General features: G+C 51.0%; 1 protein-coding gene across 7 annotated transcripts; it reads right to left on the reverse strand.

The window, feature by feature from the left end:
* Positions 1–85: 85 nt before the first annotated feature.
* DCAF11 (DDB1 and CUL4 associated factor 11) lies at positions 86–12,103 on the reverse strand. Of its 7 annotated transcripts, none has more exons than XM_045287796.1 (16): positions 12,021–12,103; positions 11,310–11,541; positions 10,524–10,697; positions 6,254–6,381; positions 5,877–6,013; positions 5,603–5,667; positions 5,205–5,305; positions 4,857–5,003; positions 4,613–4,667; positions 4,196–4,264; positions 3,935–3,992; positions 3,653–3,838; positions 3,053–3,206; positions 2,156–2,308; positions 1,068–1,174; positions 86–975 (listed from the first exon to the last, which is right to left on the reverse strand). In XM_045287796.1, the coding sequence occupies exons 3-16, from the start codon at positions 10,670–10,672 to the stop codon at positions 841–843; spliced, it is 1,644 nt and encodes a 547-aa protein (XP_045143731.1). In that variant the 5' UTR covers positions 10,673–10,697; positions 11,310–11,541; positions 12,021–12,103; the 3' UTR covers positions 86–840. The 7 variants fall into 7 exon arrangements, with proteins under 7 accessions (XP_045143731.1, XP_045143732.1, XP_045143733.1 ...); XM_045287797.1 differs by having other exon boundaries at positions 10,524–10,721; XM_045287798.1 differs by having other exon boundaries at positions 10,524–10,724.
* Positions 12,104–16,086: the final 3,983 nt, after the last annotated feature.

Below are 16,086 nucleotides of genomic sequence, written 5' to 3' on the forward strand. Positions count from 1 at the left end.
AAAATGTTAAAAAAGAAAAAAAAAAAAAAAAAAGAACTGTTTCTTAAAGTCAAGCTGAATACAGAGTGTGACAGAGACGCCGAGACAGGTTCCCACAGGGAGTTTATTGAGGGGGCCAAAGCCAGTGAGCGGACCAAGGAGCCCTACCTCAACCTTCCTCCTTGAAGCTGCTGCCTCCTGCAGGGCGGGGCCCCGGGTGAGGAGGCCTGCACTGGGGCAGGCCTCACGGAGCTTTTGGAAGCTCCTGCCTTTCATGGCCCTGCCTATCCCACCTCAAAGACCCAGACAGGGGAGCGAAGACATCACTGCCACCCCAGGAAGGTGCTGAGAAAACCCCCTTCCCCACCAAAGGGCTAGAATTCTAGCCATCAAGACCGCCGCAGGAACAGAGGCCAGGATGCCCAGTCACGTGACTGGCCAGTCTAATCCTCAACTTGAGGGCATTGAATGGTCATGCCACTTCTGGCCTCAGGCATACTACTCTATGAGCCAACACCTAGCATCCACACAGGATTCAAAACATCTGGGCTGGCAGTCCTGCCAGAGCCTGGCCAGAGATAGGGACCCAAACCAATGTGTGTGTGTGTGTGTGTGTGTGTGTGTGTGTACGTGTGCGTGTGCGCATGTGTGTGCATGTGCGCGCTTGGCGTGAGAAGAGGCCACTCTGTCCTGAGGGGCGGACCCCACCAGGGCTCAGCGGTGAGCCCAGAAGCCTGGGCTTGTTTCTCCCAGTCCAATACCAGCAGTTCCTCCAAATATCCCCCAGAAGGGAGAAAGGGGGGAGGAGGAGGCAGAGAGCTTGTCAAGAGGCTCACCCACACAGGAGGCTGGAGGTCAGCTCTACTGAGGAGAGGAAGAGGCCATGGAGGGGGGGGGTGCTGGCGGAGGGGCCCGGGGGCCTTCTCTGGACTCTGGCATGTCATCCTCAAAGTACTCAGCTTGGCGGTACTGCCACAGACGCAGGTTCCTGTCCCACTGCAGGGTAGAAGGGGGTAAGCAGTCAATGGGGTGCTGCCCCATCCCGGGCCCTAACCAGGCTCCCCTCACCCTCACCCTCGCAGCCTCACCGAACTGCTGACGATCTTCTCCTCAAAGGGGTGCCAGCTGATGTCGCGCACGCAGGCCTTGTGGTGGGTGAGCTTCTTCACTACGCGGCCGGTGAGCAGGTCGTATACTGTCCGGGAGAAAGCAGAGTGGAGCAGGGCCGGCAGAGGACCTCCAGGCCACCCTCCCCTCTCCTCTCCCTCAACAGCAGTGCTCACTGGCCTCTCAAGCAATTTTCTTTCCTGGGGGAGCAAAGCCCAGGCCAGAAAACACTCATTTCTTGAGTTTCTTTTCCCTGGTCCTTTTCCAAGCTTGGGTTGTGGGGTGGCTAGTGGAAGGGAGGTATCTTGGTCCTTCACTACATTTCACAGGGTCTACGGTTTAGAGAGAGGCTCTGGTGGTGCAGTGTTTAACCAATCAACTGCTATCCAGAAGGTCGGCGGTTCAAATCCACCAGCCGCTCCATAGCAGAAGGCTGTTAGAAAAAAGTTGTTAGAAAAGCCTGAGGACCCCTATAGGGCAGTTCTACATGGTTCTGTGGGGCCCCGGAAGGAGAAACAGACGCAACAGCACACAAGAGTTTACAACATGTAATAGTGCTTTTAGCAGAATTTGCTAAAAACTCCACCCGCTTTGGAAGGCCAGACAGTCAATTGTAAACAGTGGGCCAACGTGAGAGCTGACTGAGCTGTACCTGGAAGGGGTGTGAATTCCTCTTCCTCGGCATGAGTCTCATCTGAGGGCTTTGTCTTTGGCTCAGCAGCACAGTGCTTGTCGGTGGGTTTGTGTGCATTTTTGTGTCTGCCTGTCTGTCCTTTACTATGTGCTGGTGTCTTCTCTGTTCCCTTCTCCCTTCACCCGTAACACCTCTCCCTTGACTGGCTGTCAAATGGAGTGTGTTCTGGGTAATGTAGTATACTGACTGACTAGAAACCTATGTTCCTTTTCTTAGTTTAGAATGTTTTCTATTTCTCCGTTTAAACCTCCCCTGCTCCAGCCTGCAGTAAATTTCGCCTGCAGCTGCCACTGGGCTTTTTCAAGGTGGACACAGGGGGCGGACCAGGGAAACAGCCTGCCTTCCTGAGGCCCCAGGTTCCAATACAATCCTTACCAACCACTCTGCCAGTGGAGCAGCCGCTGTAGATGAACTGCTGCCCGGTGCTGTGAGCGGGGGAGAACCGGCAGCGGATGAGGGTGTGCAGCACCCCGTGGCCCCGGTAGGTCATCAGCGAACTGTCTCCTGGCAGCTTCAGCTTCTGCCAGACTGGGTGAGGATGCAGGGAGAGGCTGAGGTTAGGGAGTCTGCTCCCGCATGCCTCCATACCACCGCTCGATGCTCAGAGCCAGTCGCCTGTTCAACTCTCCACTGGTGGTTTGCCCTCCTTCTACCCAACAGGGGCACTGGCGGTTCGGTGGTGGGATTCTTGCCTTCCGAGGGGCAGAACCAGATTCGGTTTCTGTCCCGGCCAACATATGTTATGCACAGTCACCAGCTCCGCCTGTGAGTAGAAGCTTGTGTGTTGCTATGATACTTAGCAGGCTTTGGCATTGCTTCTGGACTAAGATAGACTTGGAAGAAACGCCTGCGGATCTACTTCCAAAAACCAGCCAAAGGAACCCCTAGGGATTACAACAGTCTGACCTGCAACAGTCGCACGCGCGCGGGGTGGTGCACGATGAGGTGACATTTACTTCCACTGTGGATAGGGTCCCAATGAGCTGGGGCTAACTCAATGGCAGCCAATTGCAGCAACGTCAACAAACCAAACTTGCTGTTTGGAAAGCCTTACTTCCGATGCCACGCCCCCTCCCCCGGTCCCGCCTCCACCCACTGTCCCAGCAATAAAGGGTTGATGCTTGGTCAAGCAGAATGGGGGTGGGGGCCCTCCAGAACTTGGCTCCAACTGCAGCCTCACCCCGGTGCCTACACCAACCAAGCCTTACTGCATCCTGGAACTGCCGCCCCAACTCGCAACTCTCCAGATCTGATTCTCCCTGCCACTCTCACCTCTTTGGGGCACCTGCTGCCAGCGGTAGTCCCAGTTTTGTTGTGTGGCAGCTTGGCGAGAGGCTTCCATGCCTTCCCGGCTGGAAAAGCGCCGGATGTCCCAGAGCTTGATAGTCTGGTCTTTGGAGTTGGAGATGAGATACCGGGCATCGCCCTGAGAATCCAAAGATGCATAATGAAGCACCCACCAGAGCGTTTGAACGACGGCGCCTGGCAGTCGGCTCCCTCCTCTAACTGAGGAATTAGGAACATCAGTCCTTTCCTTTCTGCTGTCTTCTTCCAGGTGAACTCACCTTGGGCTCTCTGCCTCAGACCTGTCCCTGGCCCGGCCCCTGGTGGTCCTTCTATGCTGCATCTGCATTAAGGTCTCTTCTACTTGGCTCCAGCCCTGCCCTGTTCCTTGAGGCCTGGTGGGGCTCCACGGATCTCATGTTTCCTGACATAAGCCCCTTCCCTGCACTAGAGCTCTTGTAAGCCTTGGCTTGGGAAGAGATCGGCAAGTTCCCGGGCCGGTCTGTTTTCACCCCCACTCCCATCCCCATGACAAATGGAAACTGGATACGTAGCTGGGCTGCGCCAAGTCCTGCCTCCCCTGCCCACCTTGCTGTCAATGAAGGTGATGCCGTCCTGGTGTCCGGCCAGTGCGCCCACAGGCTTGGGGTCATCTTCTCGCATGGTGCGTCGATCCCACACTTTGCAGATAGCATCATCTCCCCCAGAGAACAGGATCTGGGAGCTAATGTCGGCAAAGGCCACCGCATTCACATCATCCTCATGGGACTCAATCTAGGGGAGGAGGAGGGCGGGACACCTAGGACCTCTTTCCGGGCCTTCTAGCAGGCTGTACCCAGGAAGCGGAGCTCTAAGTCTCAGGAGCAATACCTGAAGGGTACGTCGGTTCTGTTCTCGGTCAAAGACATAGAGGCAGCCGTCGTTGGCCCTGAAGGGGAGAGGATAAGGAAGGTCTTGAGGTCAGGGCCATGGGGAGTGATGCCAGGTATGCTCCGGAAAGTCCGGATCTGAAGCAGGGCTCGCTGTCCTTCGCAGATGCTGCAGAGCGCCCTGTCTGTAACAGGGGAGCCGATCCTGGGAGACTCCTATTCATTTCACTCATTCAGGGAGTCACGCCCTGCCAGTACTCACCCTCCGAGCACTTCCCGTCCATCCGAGGAGACGGCAATGGAGAAGACAGCAAAGCTACGATCATCCGGCCTGAAGAGGGCCAAGAACGAGCTGAGTAAGCAGGCTGCCCTTCAGCTTTAGGAATCTACGTGGGGTCTGACGAGGGTCGTAAGGAACACTTCGAAGGGGAGAGAGAAGCGCTGCTAACTCATGCTGGAAGGTGGGCCACTTCAGTGAGAACTCAGAATTACCCGCACCATCTCCTTTACCCGGTTCCCTGGTGGGCATGCCTGGTGAGTCCCTCCCAGGATTTCAAAGTGAAATTTGAAGCTAGTGGACTTTTCCCTCTAAGCTGGAACTCCCGTTCGAGAGGTTTGCTCCTGGAGAGCCTTCTTTCAACCGTTTCTGAGGAGTCTAACCAGGGAGGGAAGCCAGTACCTTAGATCCAGGGCGGTGTGTGTGTCTCCCTCCCCGTAGATGCTGCAGATGTGAACTAAGAGATGAGAAACATAAGCTGTTTAGGGCTGGGGGCAGGGGAGTGGGAGCATTCATAGGGAAGACAAGGATGTCAGAGCACCCTGGGAATCGTCCCCCAGGAGGGGGTGTGGTGTTCTGGTTCAGAGGAGAGGGGAGTTTGAAGACCTCAGGCTCAGATGACCACGGAAGTCTGATGTGTACTCACTGTAGTCAGACCAGCTGGAGTAGAGGAAGTGGTTCCCATCAGGCGTGAAGGCCACATCCAGAATGCTCCAGCCTACATCCCGGGCCTTGATGCTCTTGAATTTGTGGAAGCGGCCATACCGGCAGTCGTACAGGCGGATTGTCTGGTCTGTGTAAGTGGGCATCAGGCAGAATTAAGGAACACTCTCCTTGGGTGATCTCTCTGACCATGTGGCGTGTGGGATCTTTCTCGTATGGGACGCAGGCTATGGTTATGTACCCCACAGCCAGGGTCTGGCCCTTTCTAGCTCAGTCAGTGGGGGGCGGGTGGGGGGTGCTTCCACTTCCTTTCCCAGGGATGGGTAGGTACCTTGGCAAGCAGACATGAAGATCTGACCATCTTTGCTGTAAATGCCACAGAAAACCTTCTGAGTGTAGGTATCAGTGAAGCCCAAATAGTTGGGGAAAAAGCTGGGAAGCAGAAGGCATGGAAATGTGAGGTACAGTAGGGTGCCCCGTTAGTAGAATTCTCACAGGGCTGGCTGGGACGTCACTAGCAGGTTCCTTTCCCCTCTGGCTCCACGCAAACCGCCTTTCCTTCACCCACTCCACCATCCTCTGAACTTCCTCTCTGCGCGTTCCTTCTGGTGGATGCTGCAACCCCGCTGGATGCAGCTGTCTGAGGGTCCTTTCAGCCCTGCCTGTTCCATGTTTGGGTGGTAACACCTGTCCGGCCCTTAGAGGTTCTGCACCAAGCCGCATACTCACTGCGACATCACTCGAGACTGCTCTCCGAGAGAGAAGCTTCCCTGGTGGCAGAGGCCGCGTTCTCTCTAGAGGGAAGGAAGTGGGCAACACTGGAGGCCCTCTCCCAATCTACTGCTCTTGCTACAGAAAGGCTCCCCTAGCCCCCCACACAGAGGAAGTCCGTCTCCCAGAACTCTGATGCAGGTGACCAAGGGCTGCCTGGCTCAGGCACTGCACCTTTCCTTGGCGGGTTTTCGCCCCTTGGCTGGGGGTGGCTCGAGGGGGAGGGGCCTACCTGGTGCAGCATCCGAGGAAAGCTGAGCTCCGGGGCTGCCCGCCTAAGTCCCAGTCGTCCCGTGGCCAATTCCACTTGTGTCTTGATCTCATTGCATTCCAGCTCCCGGGTGTCAGGGTTTACATCCAATGTGATCACTAAGAAGAAGTTTGAGCCCGTCTTTTCTAGCCCCAGAAGACACTTGATACAACTGTACCCAAAATGTGGGAAGGTGGGTCCCAACCCAAGGTGGCTTTATATATTGGGGACAGCAAGGACTCCCTCATTCTATGTTCTTCTTTGAACTTAACTCACGGTTCCTCACCCCCGACGCCCGCCAAAAAAAAGTGCCTTCAAATTAATCTCCCAATTTTAGGATCGTACTTTTTTTTCCTTACCGGGTGGGTTGCATCGGGCCCCCAGGTGACCATTCCAGAAACTGTCAGGTTCGTCCTCCGAGTCAGAGAGGGCCTGGATGAGTTGTAAATTTGCTGCACTTCCACCCTGCATCAACCTCACTTGGCCTCTGTGGAGAGACCCCCCGCCGCCCATGATAAAGGGGGAACCCCTCTCCCCAAACCAACCAGCCATCCAGTTCTTAGATCACTTGGTACTCAAGCTCTCCTACAGCCCCAATTTGGGGGTTTGCGGCTGCCTAGACTTTGACTGTACTTTTCAGTCACCTGGAGGACACAGTGGGAAATGGATTCTTGCTCTCCGAGCAGGGATCCACACCGTGGAGGCTGATGGGTCCAGAGAACCAAAAGTTGTGAGAGCTTTTTCTCCAAGCTTTTGCCTGAGGGCCCCAGTGCAGAACTTGGCATTCTGAGGGGCCCCAAGCTCATCGGACCCTAAGAAACAGGCGGTTGCACCCTTTCCCTGTCAGCTCTTTGCGGTGACTTCTTTCAAGCCATTCTGTCCTCAAGAACAGTATTAATGGCAGGTCAACTTAAAACTCGTTTTTCAAGTAAGCCCACAGGATCTCCTATCACGTGTCAATGGCTTTACTAAAGTTCAACTCTTCTCATTTACCACTTTAATTCGCTCCCACCAGGGCCCTTTTTTTATACTTGCGTATTTAGAAAACCGATCACACTGGCATAGTCATAACCAGAGAAGACCCCGCAAACACAAGAGTGGGTTCTCTGCGTGGCCTGCCACAGGAAGGCAACCATTCTCAGTGGATACAGATGGAGACTCATGGATGCTCTTATGGGCTTCACTCTCACCCTCAAAATCTGTGCTGTAAATTCTAACCTCTAAGCCAGTGGTTAAAATCCCACAGGGGAATGGGATGTCTTCCTTGGTTATGTTAATGAGCCAAGAAGAGTATAGGAGGTATCTTGCTTCACTCTTTTGAAATATAAGAGATAAAAGCTAAAAAAAGAAAGAAAGAAAGAGAGTTAAAAGCCAACAAGCAAACAAGCAAGAGAGAAGTGGGCTAAGGTAGATGCCAAGAAAGATGAAGACCTCCAAGGAACTGGCCAACAGAAGCCAAAGAGGCCCGGAGCATCCTCTAGAGGTGATGGCAAAGGCATCCCTTAGGCTGGCACTTGAATGTGAACTTCCAGGCTCCTTTGACCCGTAGGATTGCAGAACACTTCCTGGGCAGTAGGATGTTTGGAATAAGAGATACACATGGTTTAAAATCAGAAGAGGTGTGCATTAAGGTTGCCTCCTTTCACCATACTCAATCTGTGCTAAACAAATAATCAGAGGAGCTGGACTATATGAAGACTACAGCCCATTAACAACCCATGATATACTGATGACACAACTTTGCTTGCTGAAAGTAAGGAGGACTTGAAGCCCTTACTAATGAAGCTCAGAGGTTGCATTACACTTCAGAGCAGAAATCTTCATAACTGGACCAGGAGACATCATGATAAACAGAGAGGACAGAGGCTGGCAAGGGTTCCATTTGCTTGGATCAACACTCCTCATGACAGCAGCAATCAAGATATCAAACCAACATACCGGATTTGGCAAACCTGCACCAAGAGGTTACTTTGAGACTAAGATGTGCCTGACCCAAGCCATGTGTTCTCGATCGCCTCATTATGCAGGGGGAAGCTGGACAATGATTATGGAAGCCCATAGGAGACTCCATTTGAATTATGGCATTGGCAAAGCATACCGAGAAGTATAATGGGCTACCAGAAGGACAAACAAATCTGTCTCAGAGGGGGTACTGCCAGAATGCTCCTTAGAAGCGAGATGGCATGACGTCGTCTCACCTACTTTGGAAGTGTCATCAAGAGAGGGAGTGCAGACCCTGGGACAGGCTATTATGTTTGCTAAAGCAAGCGAGTCAGTCCTCATGAGATGGGCTGAGGCAGAGCTGCAACAATGTGCTCAAACACGGGCTGTGAGGGTGGAGCGATAGCAGGCAGTGCCTAACGGGGCTGCTGAGCCAGAGGGACTAACTGCACCTAACAACAGTCTTCCAACCCGTGAAAACATAAACTTGTTGAAGCCACTCACTTGTGGTAGTTCTGCTATAGCAGGACTAGATAACCAAGACAGAATTTGGTAGTGGAAAAGTGGGGTGTTGCTCAGACAGATACCCAAACTGTGGAAGAAGCTTTGGAATTGGGTAATTGGGAGAGGCTGGATGATTTTTTTTTTCTTTAACTTTCTATCAGGAATTAGGTGATAGTTTACAGAGCAGACCACCAGTTTTACATTCCACAATTTATACACATTTTGTTTCAACATATCCATTGCAACCCCTTCAATATAGCCTCACTTCTCCACTTCCTCCTTATCTAGTAAATGTCGTGACAAGCCTACTGGTAGACTTAGGATTGTCAAAAGCAATTCTGGTGAGGGCTCAGAAGGAACTGAAGAGAGCTACAGAGTCTTTATCACCTCAGAGCACATACTGTGCCAGGAACAAAATGTTGCTAGGAATGTGGATGATAAATGTTTCTGATGAGGCTTTAAACAACAACAACAAAGACGAACATGTTTCTCTGGACAATGAAGGAAGGAAAATGATTTTTATGATTTTAAGTGGTGAAGAACTTGTGTGAATTAGGTTCAAAGGTTGGGTGGAAAGTAGAATTTTTAAGTGATAATGTTGGATAGCTGACTGATGAAATTTCTAAGCAAGATCTTAAGCGGCTCCATGGTTATTCTTTGCCAATTACATATAGCAAAGGCGAGGAAAGAGATGGTCTCCCAAATAAGCACTGCCAAATGAAAACTGAACTTGAAACTTTGTAGTACAAACTAAGCACACGTGTCCTAGAATCCGCACCCAGGATGGCTCTACACAATCTTCTGTTAAAAAAGAATAAGCTTGCGACTGATGGGACTGGGAACTACCACAGCAGAAAACTCTCCAGCTTGAAGGGGGAGGAAAAGGACGGGAGAGAACACTGCTTGTCTCTTGTCTGATGTCCACCAAGAAAAGGACCATCCCTGAAGCAGCTGAGAGATAAGCAGAAGTGGTGGGAGGAGAACAGCAAGCCTTCTCTGGTTCAGATGGTGGGGCCAAGGTCTCCTGGTTAGGATTTTGCCAACGTGGTGGGGAGTGTGGGACCGCCATTATGGACTGTCATAGGGAGGGGGCCCGCTGGCTAAAACAGAGAAGAGCTGCCCGGCCCAGGACAGAAGAATGGGGCTTACAGAGGCTGAGGGAACCTGGTGGTTACTTAGATGGAGCAGGAGAATGGGCTATCTAAACCTAAGAGAGTGGATTGCTGTCCCAGAGAGTCTAAAATGCAGAGCTGAAGCCCAGGGCTGAAGGACCATCACTAAAATTCAGAGGGTGGGGGACACTGTCTGGGCTGTTTCAGAGAAGAAAGGATTATTCTCAAGTCTTCAGAGCTAATATAATTTTTTCTGCTAGGTTTTTGACATGCTTAGTGCTTCTCCTCACCCCCCAATTTCTCCTATTTGTAATAAAAATGTCTACCCTGAGCCTGTTCCACCACGGTACTCTGGAAACAGATAATTTGTATTCTAGATTCCACAATGAGGAGGGATTTAGTTCTAGCACAGAATACACCTAAAGTCTCACTCAGATTTGATTGAGAACACTTATCGACGATTTTGGACTTGGAGCAAATTTAAGACCTTTTGGATGATGTGATAGGGTGAATGTGTTTTGCATGTGGCAAGGTCATGAATTTGGGGGTGCAAAGGATGGAATGTTATATCCCCAAAATGTGTGCTGTCAATCCTAACCTCTACGCCTGCACTGTATTTGGGAATAGGCTGTCTTTGTTAAGTGAGTGAGGTAGCAGGTATTATCTTGAGTGAATCTTTTTCGAGATCTAAAAGCTACACATACAAACATGAAGGTGGCAGACTCATGGGAATCTCCTAAGAACCTGAAGCAGAAGCTGAACAGACAGGGTCCTCCCTCCAGAGCGGACAAAGAGCCTTTCCCTAGAGTTGGCATTGTGAATTTGACCTTTTAACCCCCACCCACGCACCCACCACCCCCTAACCTGGGAGAAAATAAACTTGGGCCATTTCTGTTACAGGAGCACTGGCTGACTGAGACAGACAGGTGTCCAGTACGGAGAGACTCTTTTGCTCACGTAGAACAACTGTTTGGGGCTAACTGTTGCCAATCCACAGTAACTTCCCTGCCTGGTGGTTCGATCAAGGAACTGTTGGTGGCGCCTGATGGGACCACACCAGAAGGTAAGTTACCTGCGGAGGAGATAGGCCAGTACCTGGGCCAGATCCACATCTTCATCCTCCTCTTCCTCACTCTGTCGCAGGCCAGCCCCTCTGCGGGGCAAGCCCTCAGAGGGGTTTCCGGACCCGGATCCTGCACTGTTGCTGTTCCGTGATCCCATCTTCTGCTCACAGCATCCTTAGGACCTGTGCAGGGACTCTTCCTGTCAACTGCTTGGGTTTAGGGAAAGCAAAACCTGTTCTAGAAATATCAGGATCCCCTGAGAGGGGGCGGTGGCTAGCTCTAGGAGAGTGACCCCGGCCTAGGGACTAAGAGCCCTTTGTTAGCCAGTTAACAATTCCAAAGGCTTTAGGTACACAAACCTTCCTTAATCCTGTGAAGGAAAGAAAGTGCACTGACTGGTCAGTTAAAAACCCTTTGAGGAACAATTTCTGCTTTCTATCCTAAACTCACCTATCAAAGTCCCTGGGGAAGGTGGAGTCTCGGGTAACCTCCCTGGCCCACCAATCAAACCTCTTTCGGAAGTAAGTGTCTCACAAGCTTATCTCATCTAGCCAATCAAGAGCCTTAGGACTCAGGGACCCCCGACGCCTCCCTTATCGACCAATCAGAGCGCTCTCTTGAAAGAGCCAGCATTAGGGACAGCCAATGAGGTTCGAATTCGGCCTACCACCCCCCCCCCCCTTGCCTGACGCCCACGTGGGGTCCCAGGGGCGTGGACACCACAGAGCCTAGGCGGAAGCCGGGAAACGCCTCCCGCGAAGCCGGCGGTTGGTGCCCCGCGCTAAACCACCCACCAGCCAGGAATGGTCGCAGGACGCGGCAGCGCGAGACCGTTTACACCGACTGTCGCCGTAGCATCGCCAACCGCTGCTCCGTCACGCGCCTCTTCGTCACGCAACTCCCGGCTTTCCGGCCAGCGGGGCGCTACGTCACCCGACGCTCCAGGCGGTCCCGCCCACCTGGCCCGCTGACTGGACGGAGGAGCGAGGTGATTGACAGGTGGGCGGGAAAATGCGTTTGAGGGGGCTGAGGGAAGAAGAAAGTACAAGATAAAGGAGGGACGTGTGCTACGGATGGCAGGGGAGGGTAAAAAGGAAAACCGGCTGCTATCCGAATTCGGGAACCGGTTCAGACCTAACAGCGGAGAGGCGGGTCTTAATACAAGAAACCGTGGGTGGTTGGTGATTAGTGAGGGATACAATTTGGTGCCGGTCCCTAAGGTCCCTATAAACTTCGTACATTTCAGACAGCCCCCAAGCCTCCCTTGAGCCTTTTTCTCTTTTAACAGGCTCCGGCTTCAGTTAGCGCTGCCCTATGTACGGACATTATTCCCCGGGGTTTTATCTGCTTTACAGGGTGGACTCCAGGCCTCTCCATCCTCCCCAAGGTTAACTTCGGGAAGGCTTGTTTTTGTGGGGACGGCCCTTGCTAGACGGTCCCTTGTCTCCAGGCAACTTTTTAGACGAACTCTGGCCCCTCTCATTTGCCGACGCTCCCTAACTCACCCTTCGGCCTCTGGGTCTTTCCGGTTCCGCGTGTGCTCTTCGTCGCCCGCTTTGTACTTTACGATTTGCAGACCTTCCCTAGATTGTGTGTCCTTGCAGGGCGCGCCCCGCCCCCGGACGCAAGTCCGTCTTGTGCACGCGCGCCGCCGCCCACTCCGGGCTGATTGGTAACCCAGCCGAGTCCAGTGCCAGGAGTTGCCACGTCTTGGGATCCTTGCCCAGGCTGGGGCGGGGGAGGGCCGGGGCAAGTGACCTTACTGTGCCCTAGCACAAAGTTCGAGTTTGAGCGACACATCAGTCTCCTGCTTGCACTCCCTTAAACTTGCTGCGAACTTCCCTTCGCCCAGACCCACTATGGCGGGGTTGGGGCGGGGGCCCCTAGCTTGTGGGGGGCCTGTCTTTTTAGGTTGACTTGCCCTGGAAAGGTAAGGGTATTTTCTGTCCTCTGGGCGACACCTCCTAGCTCCTAGACCGGTAGACTAGAAGGGCAGCCTCCTGGGGCCTGAGCTTGGTCACTTGGTTTAATGCATTGCTCTCACGTCTTTTAAGTTCTTAATGCTAGTATTTAAAAATTGCCCGCATTTTTGTTTTGTGCTGGGCCCAACACATTTTGTAGGCAGTCGACACCCATCCCGATCGTCAGAGTCCATAATATCTGTATTCTGTAACATTCATGGAAACCTTAGGGTTCCCTAGCCTTTAGATCTTCCAACCTGCATAATATGTCATCACTTTCAAAGAATCCCATTCCTTACACTGACGGTCCTCGAAGCACTATTCATAATAGCAAAAATATGGAAACACTGTAAATGCCCATCAGCATGAAACTGTGATACATACACCCAATGGGATACTATAAAATGTAGGAGCCCTTGAAACACCTCATAACAGGAACCTACAGGACATTATGTCGAGTGAAAAAAAGTCCATCACAAAAGTACACGATTGTCAAAAGTCAGGGAAAGATTTTCACACTAAATGAAATACTCACTGATTGTTCCCCGGGGCAGAGGGGAAGGGACAGTGAAGTTACTGACTAGAGATGAAGGAGAAGATAACATACAATGAGTCATTTTTAGCAACAACAACAACAACAACAACAAAAAACAAACGGAGAAAGGGGAAGACACTGGAAGTAGTGCCAGAGTTGAAGGCAACAGCGGTAAATATTACATACACAATCCTGCAATACTGAGCCTATAAGACACTCAGGTGGGTCTTAAATGGGTCTGAAAGAGAGAATGGTGCTGTACCCATGAATATATAGAGGTTTGACAGAGGATATGGTTATCTATGTATTTGCTGTAAACAGATCTATGAATGTAGTGGCGCATACAGGGGGTAGAATCATGAGAACTTCTTAGATACAGTCAAACACATTGAGGGAATGAGCCACTGGACTGGAGACTCAGCACCATAATTTTGGGAGACACCAAGATCATAACTCTCCCTCCTGCTTTGATGAGGAGTGACTGGGGTCTTACACCCTGTGAGCAGCCATCTAAGGTGCACCTTTTGATGTCTTCCTGTGTGCAGGAAAGAAGAGTGCAGACAATGGAAGACAAATGGGAAAAAGTAAGTCCAGCGGACTATGGAACCACTTTGAACATCAGCCTCCCCAACCCTGAGACCAGAAGAACTGGTCTGAAATGGATCACATTGAAAAGGTCTTCGATAGAGTGGGATACACATGTGGAACACACCCCCAAATTATAAATAAGGCCAGGCTTTCTGATCAGAGCCTGGTGGAACCCCCAAGACTATGGCCCTCAGCCCCATCAGATTTTAAATGAACTCATCCCTGTGGCTCAATGTTTAGTCAAACAAGAGGTCTTCAAGGGGAACAGTTAGACTAGGGAGGTGTATACTCTTTAGAATAATCACTCATTTGGGATGAAAAGGGCAGCATTTACCCTAGGACCACATTCAGAAGGCTTAGGGAAGGAGCTGGAATGGACAAGGGAAATGGGAAGAAAGTGAGATGGGTGATGGTACATGGTGTCTCACATGGTGCAATCAACATGTGTATGATGCGTGGAATAGAAAACTGATTTGCTTTCTAAACCATCAACACCATAAAAAGCTAGAAAATAAACAAATACCCAACCCAAGCCCATTGCCATCCAATGGATTTTGGTTGATAGCAACCCTATAGGATAGAAGAGAACTTCCCCATCCAGGTTATAAGACTAAGTCTTTTTTCCCCCACAACAGTTTTATTGACACATAATTTATATATCATACAATTCATAGTTCAATCATATCAAAATTGTGCAATCATGACTATATCAATTTAGAACATTCCTCGCCACCACCCCACTTCATGGTTAAATCGCTTTTAAGATGGATTGTGCAATCACAGCCCCTCCCTCCTCCCACCTTCATTGTTTACTGCCTAAATCCCCTTTCCCTCCCTGTCCTCCCTCCCTGACATCCCCTATAAACCCTTGTATCAGCTATTATCACTATGCATCCCCTCCTCCTGTGCTTCACAAACTGGGAGACCAAACAGAAACAATAAAAAACAAAATCGAAATAAGATGGTACAGACTAAACAATAATAACATAAAGACAAAATACAAATAATAAGAACGAAAAGACCCCCGTCAACACTCAAAAAGCCAGGGAAGAAATTTCTGTTATGGAATAAGTAAGAGATACTTGCACCCAGAACAAACGTAGGTCGAGTCTATGGAGAGGTCAACTGTCCAAGCATGGGGTTCCGCCCAGCATAGTCAAGACCACAATGGTCTCTGCCTGATAGTCAGGCTCTTCCAGACTTGTGTGTGTCTAGAGTGCCTTTGCCAGCGGCTCAGTCTGACCAGACGCTTTGTAGATGGGTTTGGGACTCCCACTGTTCTCCATAGGCTTCTACAAATTGGGTGTTCATAATTTTAGCTCTGATTCTTTCCCCTTTGCAAGATTCATATTTTGTAATTGTCATTTTTGGATCACAAGGTGGTGTGCTTCTTCCATGTGGACTTGGTTGTCTCTGCGCTTAGATGGCTGATTGCTTGATCCCAGACACTATTCTGATCGGTAGCCGAGCACCTTCTACTCTCTTCAGCACGCTTTGCTGTAGCACCCTACCTTCAGTGATCATTTCCTAAAGGTGAGCATTGAGCAGGGCCATGTTATCAGAACTAACTGTTCTTGAATTGGGGCTAGAGTTAAGTAGGAGCCCAGAATCCATCAGCTGTTTCCCGTGAAGTTTGCACAGTTCAGTTGTAATATGACAAAATCACAACACTGTAAGACCAACTGCATCAATAGCAGCCGTAAGACTGCAAGTCTTTATGGAACCCAAGTGTCATGTCAGAAAGTGCTTTAACCACTGTGCCACTAAGACCCCTTAAGTCCTGCTTCAACCAAACTGACTGCCGTTGCGCCAGTTCTGACTCACAGCAACCCTAGGCGATGACTGTAAATCTCTACGGGCACAACCTCTGCCTTTTTCGGAGTGGCTGGTGGGTTTGAACCACCTACCTTGTTAGTAGCCCAATGATTCACCCAGGCTGCTACTTTTCATTTACAAATTCCAGACAGATCAATAAAGGACACTTTGTATACTTGCAGGCATCTGTATACTCAGGTAAATTTGCTCATCTGAGTCTGTCAGCGTCTGCCTCATCGTTGTATTTTTTTGTTCTCAGTGTTGATTTAGGGTGACTGCTGGGGCCTCTGCCTGCCAGAGCCACAAGCCTTCTTTCTTGCTGGATCTAGAGACACTGGTCCTGAGTGCATACGCACACGGGATACTGGGAGTCCCTAAAAGTAGTGATGCAACCACGAGGCACCTCGTGACCTGGGTGGATCTGGTGGCTAGCTTGCCAACTGAAGTGAGACAATCACCAAATGACAAAGAGGAGACCGCTGATCGGAGGGGAAGAAATATTAAAAGACCCAGGGAAAGACTTTCACGCCAGAGGAACGGACTTTGGAGACTACGGAGGAGGGAGGGGGCCAGGGGAAGGAAGACTGGCAATGCGCTAGAGCAGGGGTGTCAGACTCAGTCACAGCGCAGGCCATTGGGTGCACCAGGCGAGAGTCACGCGGGCCACATCAC

The sequence above is a fragment of the Echinops telfairi genome, unplaced genomic scaffold (assembly GCF_000313985.2).
Source record: "Echinops telfairi isolate 266 unplaced genomic scaffold, ASM31398v2 ScPeMD7_18;HRSCAF=68, whole genome shotgun sequence".
In the NCBI taxonomy this organism is placed as follows: domain Eukaryota; kingdom Metazoa; phylum Chordata; class Mammalia; order Afrosoricida; family Tenrecidae; genus Echinops; species Echinops telfairi.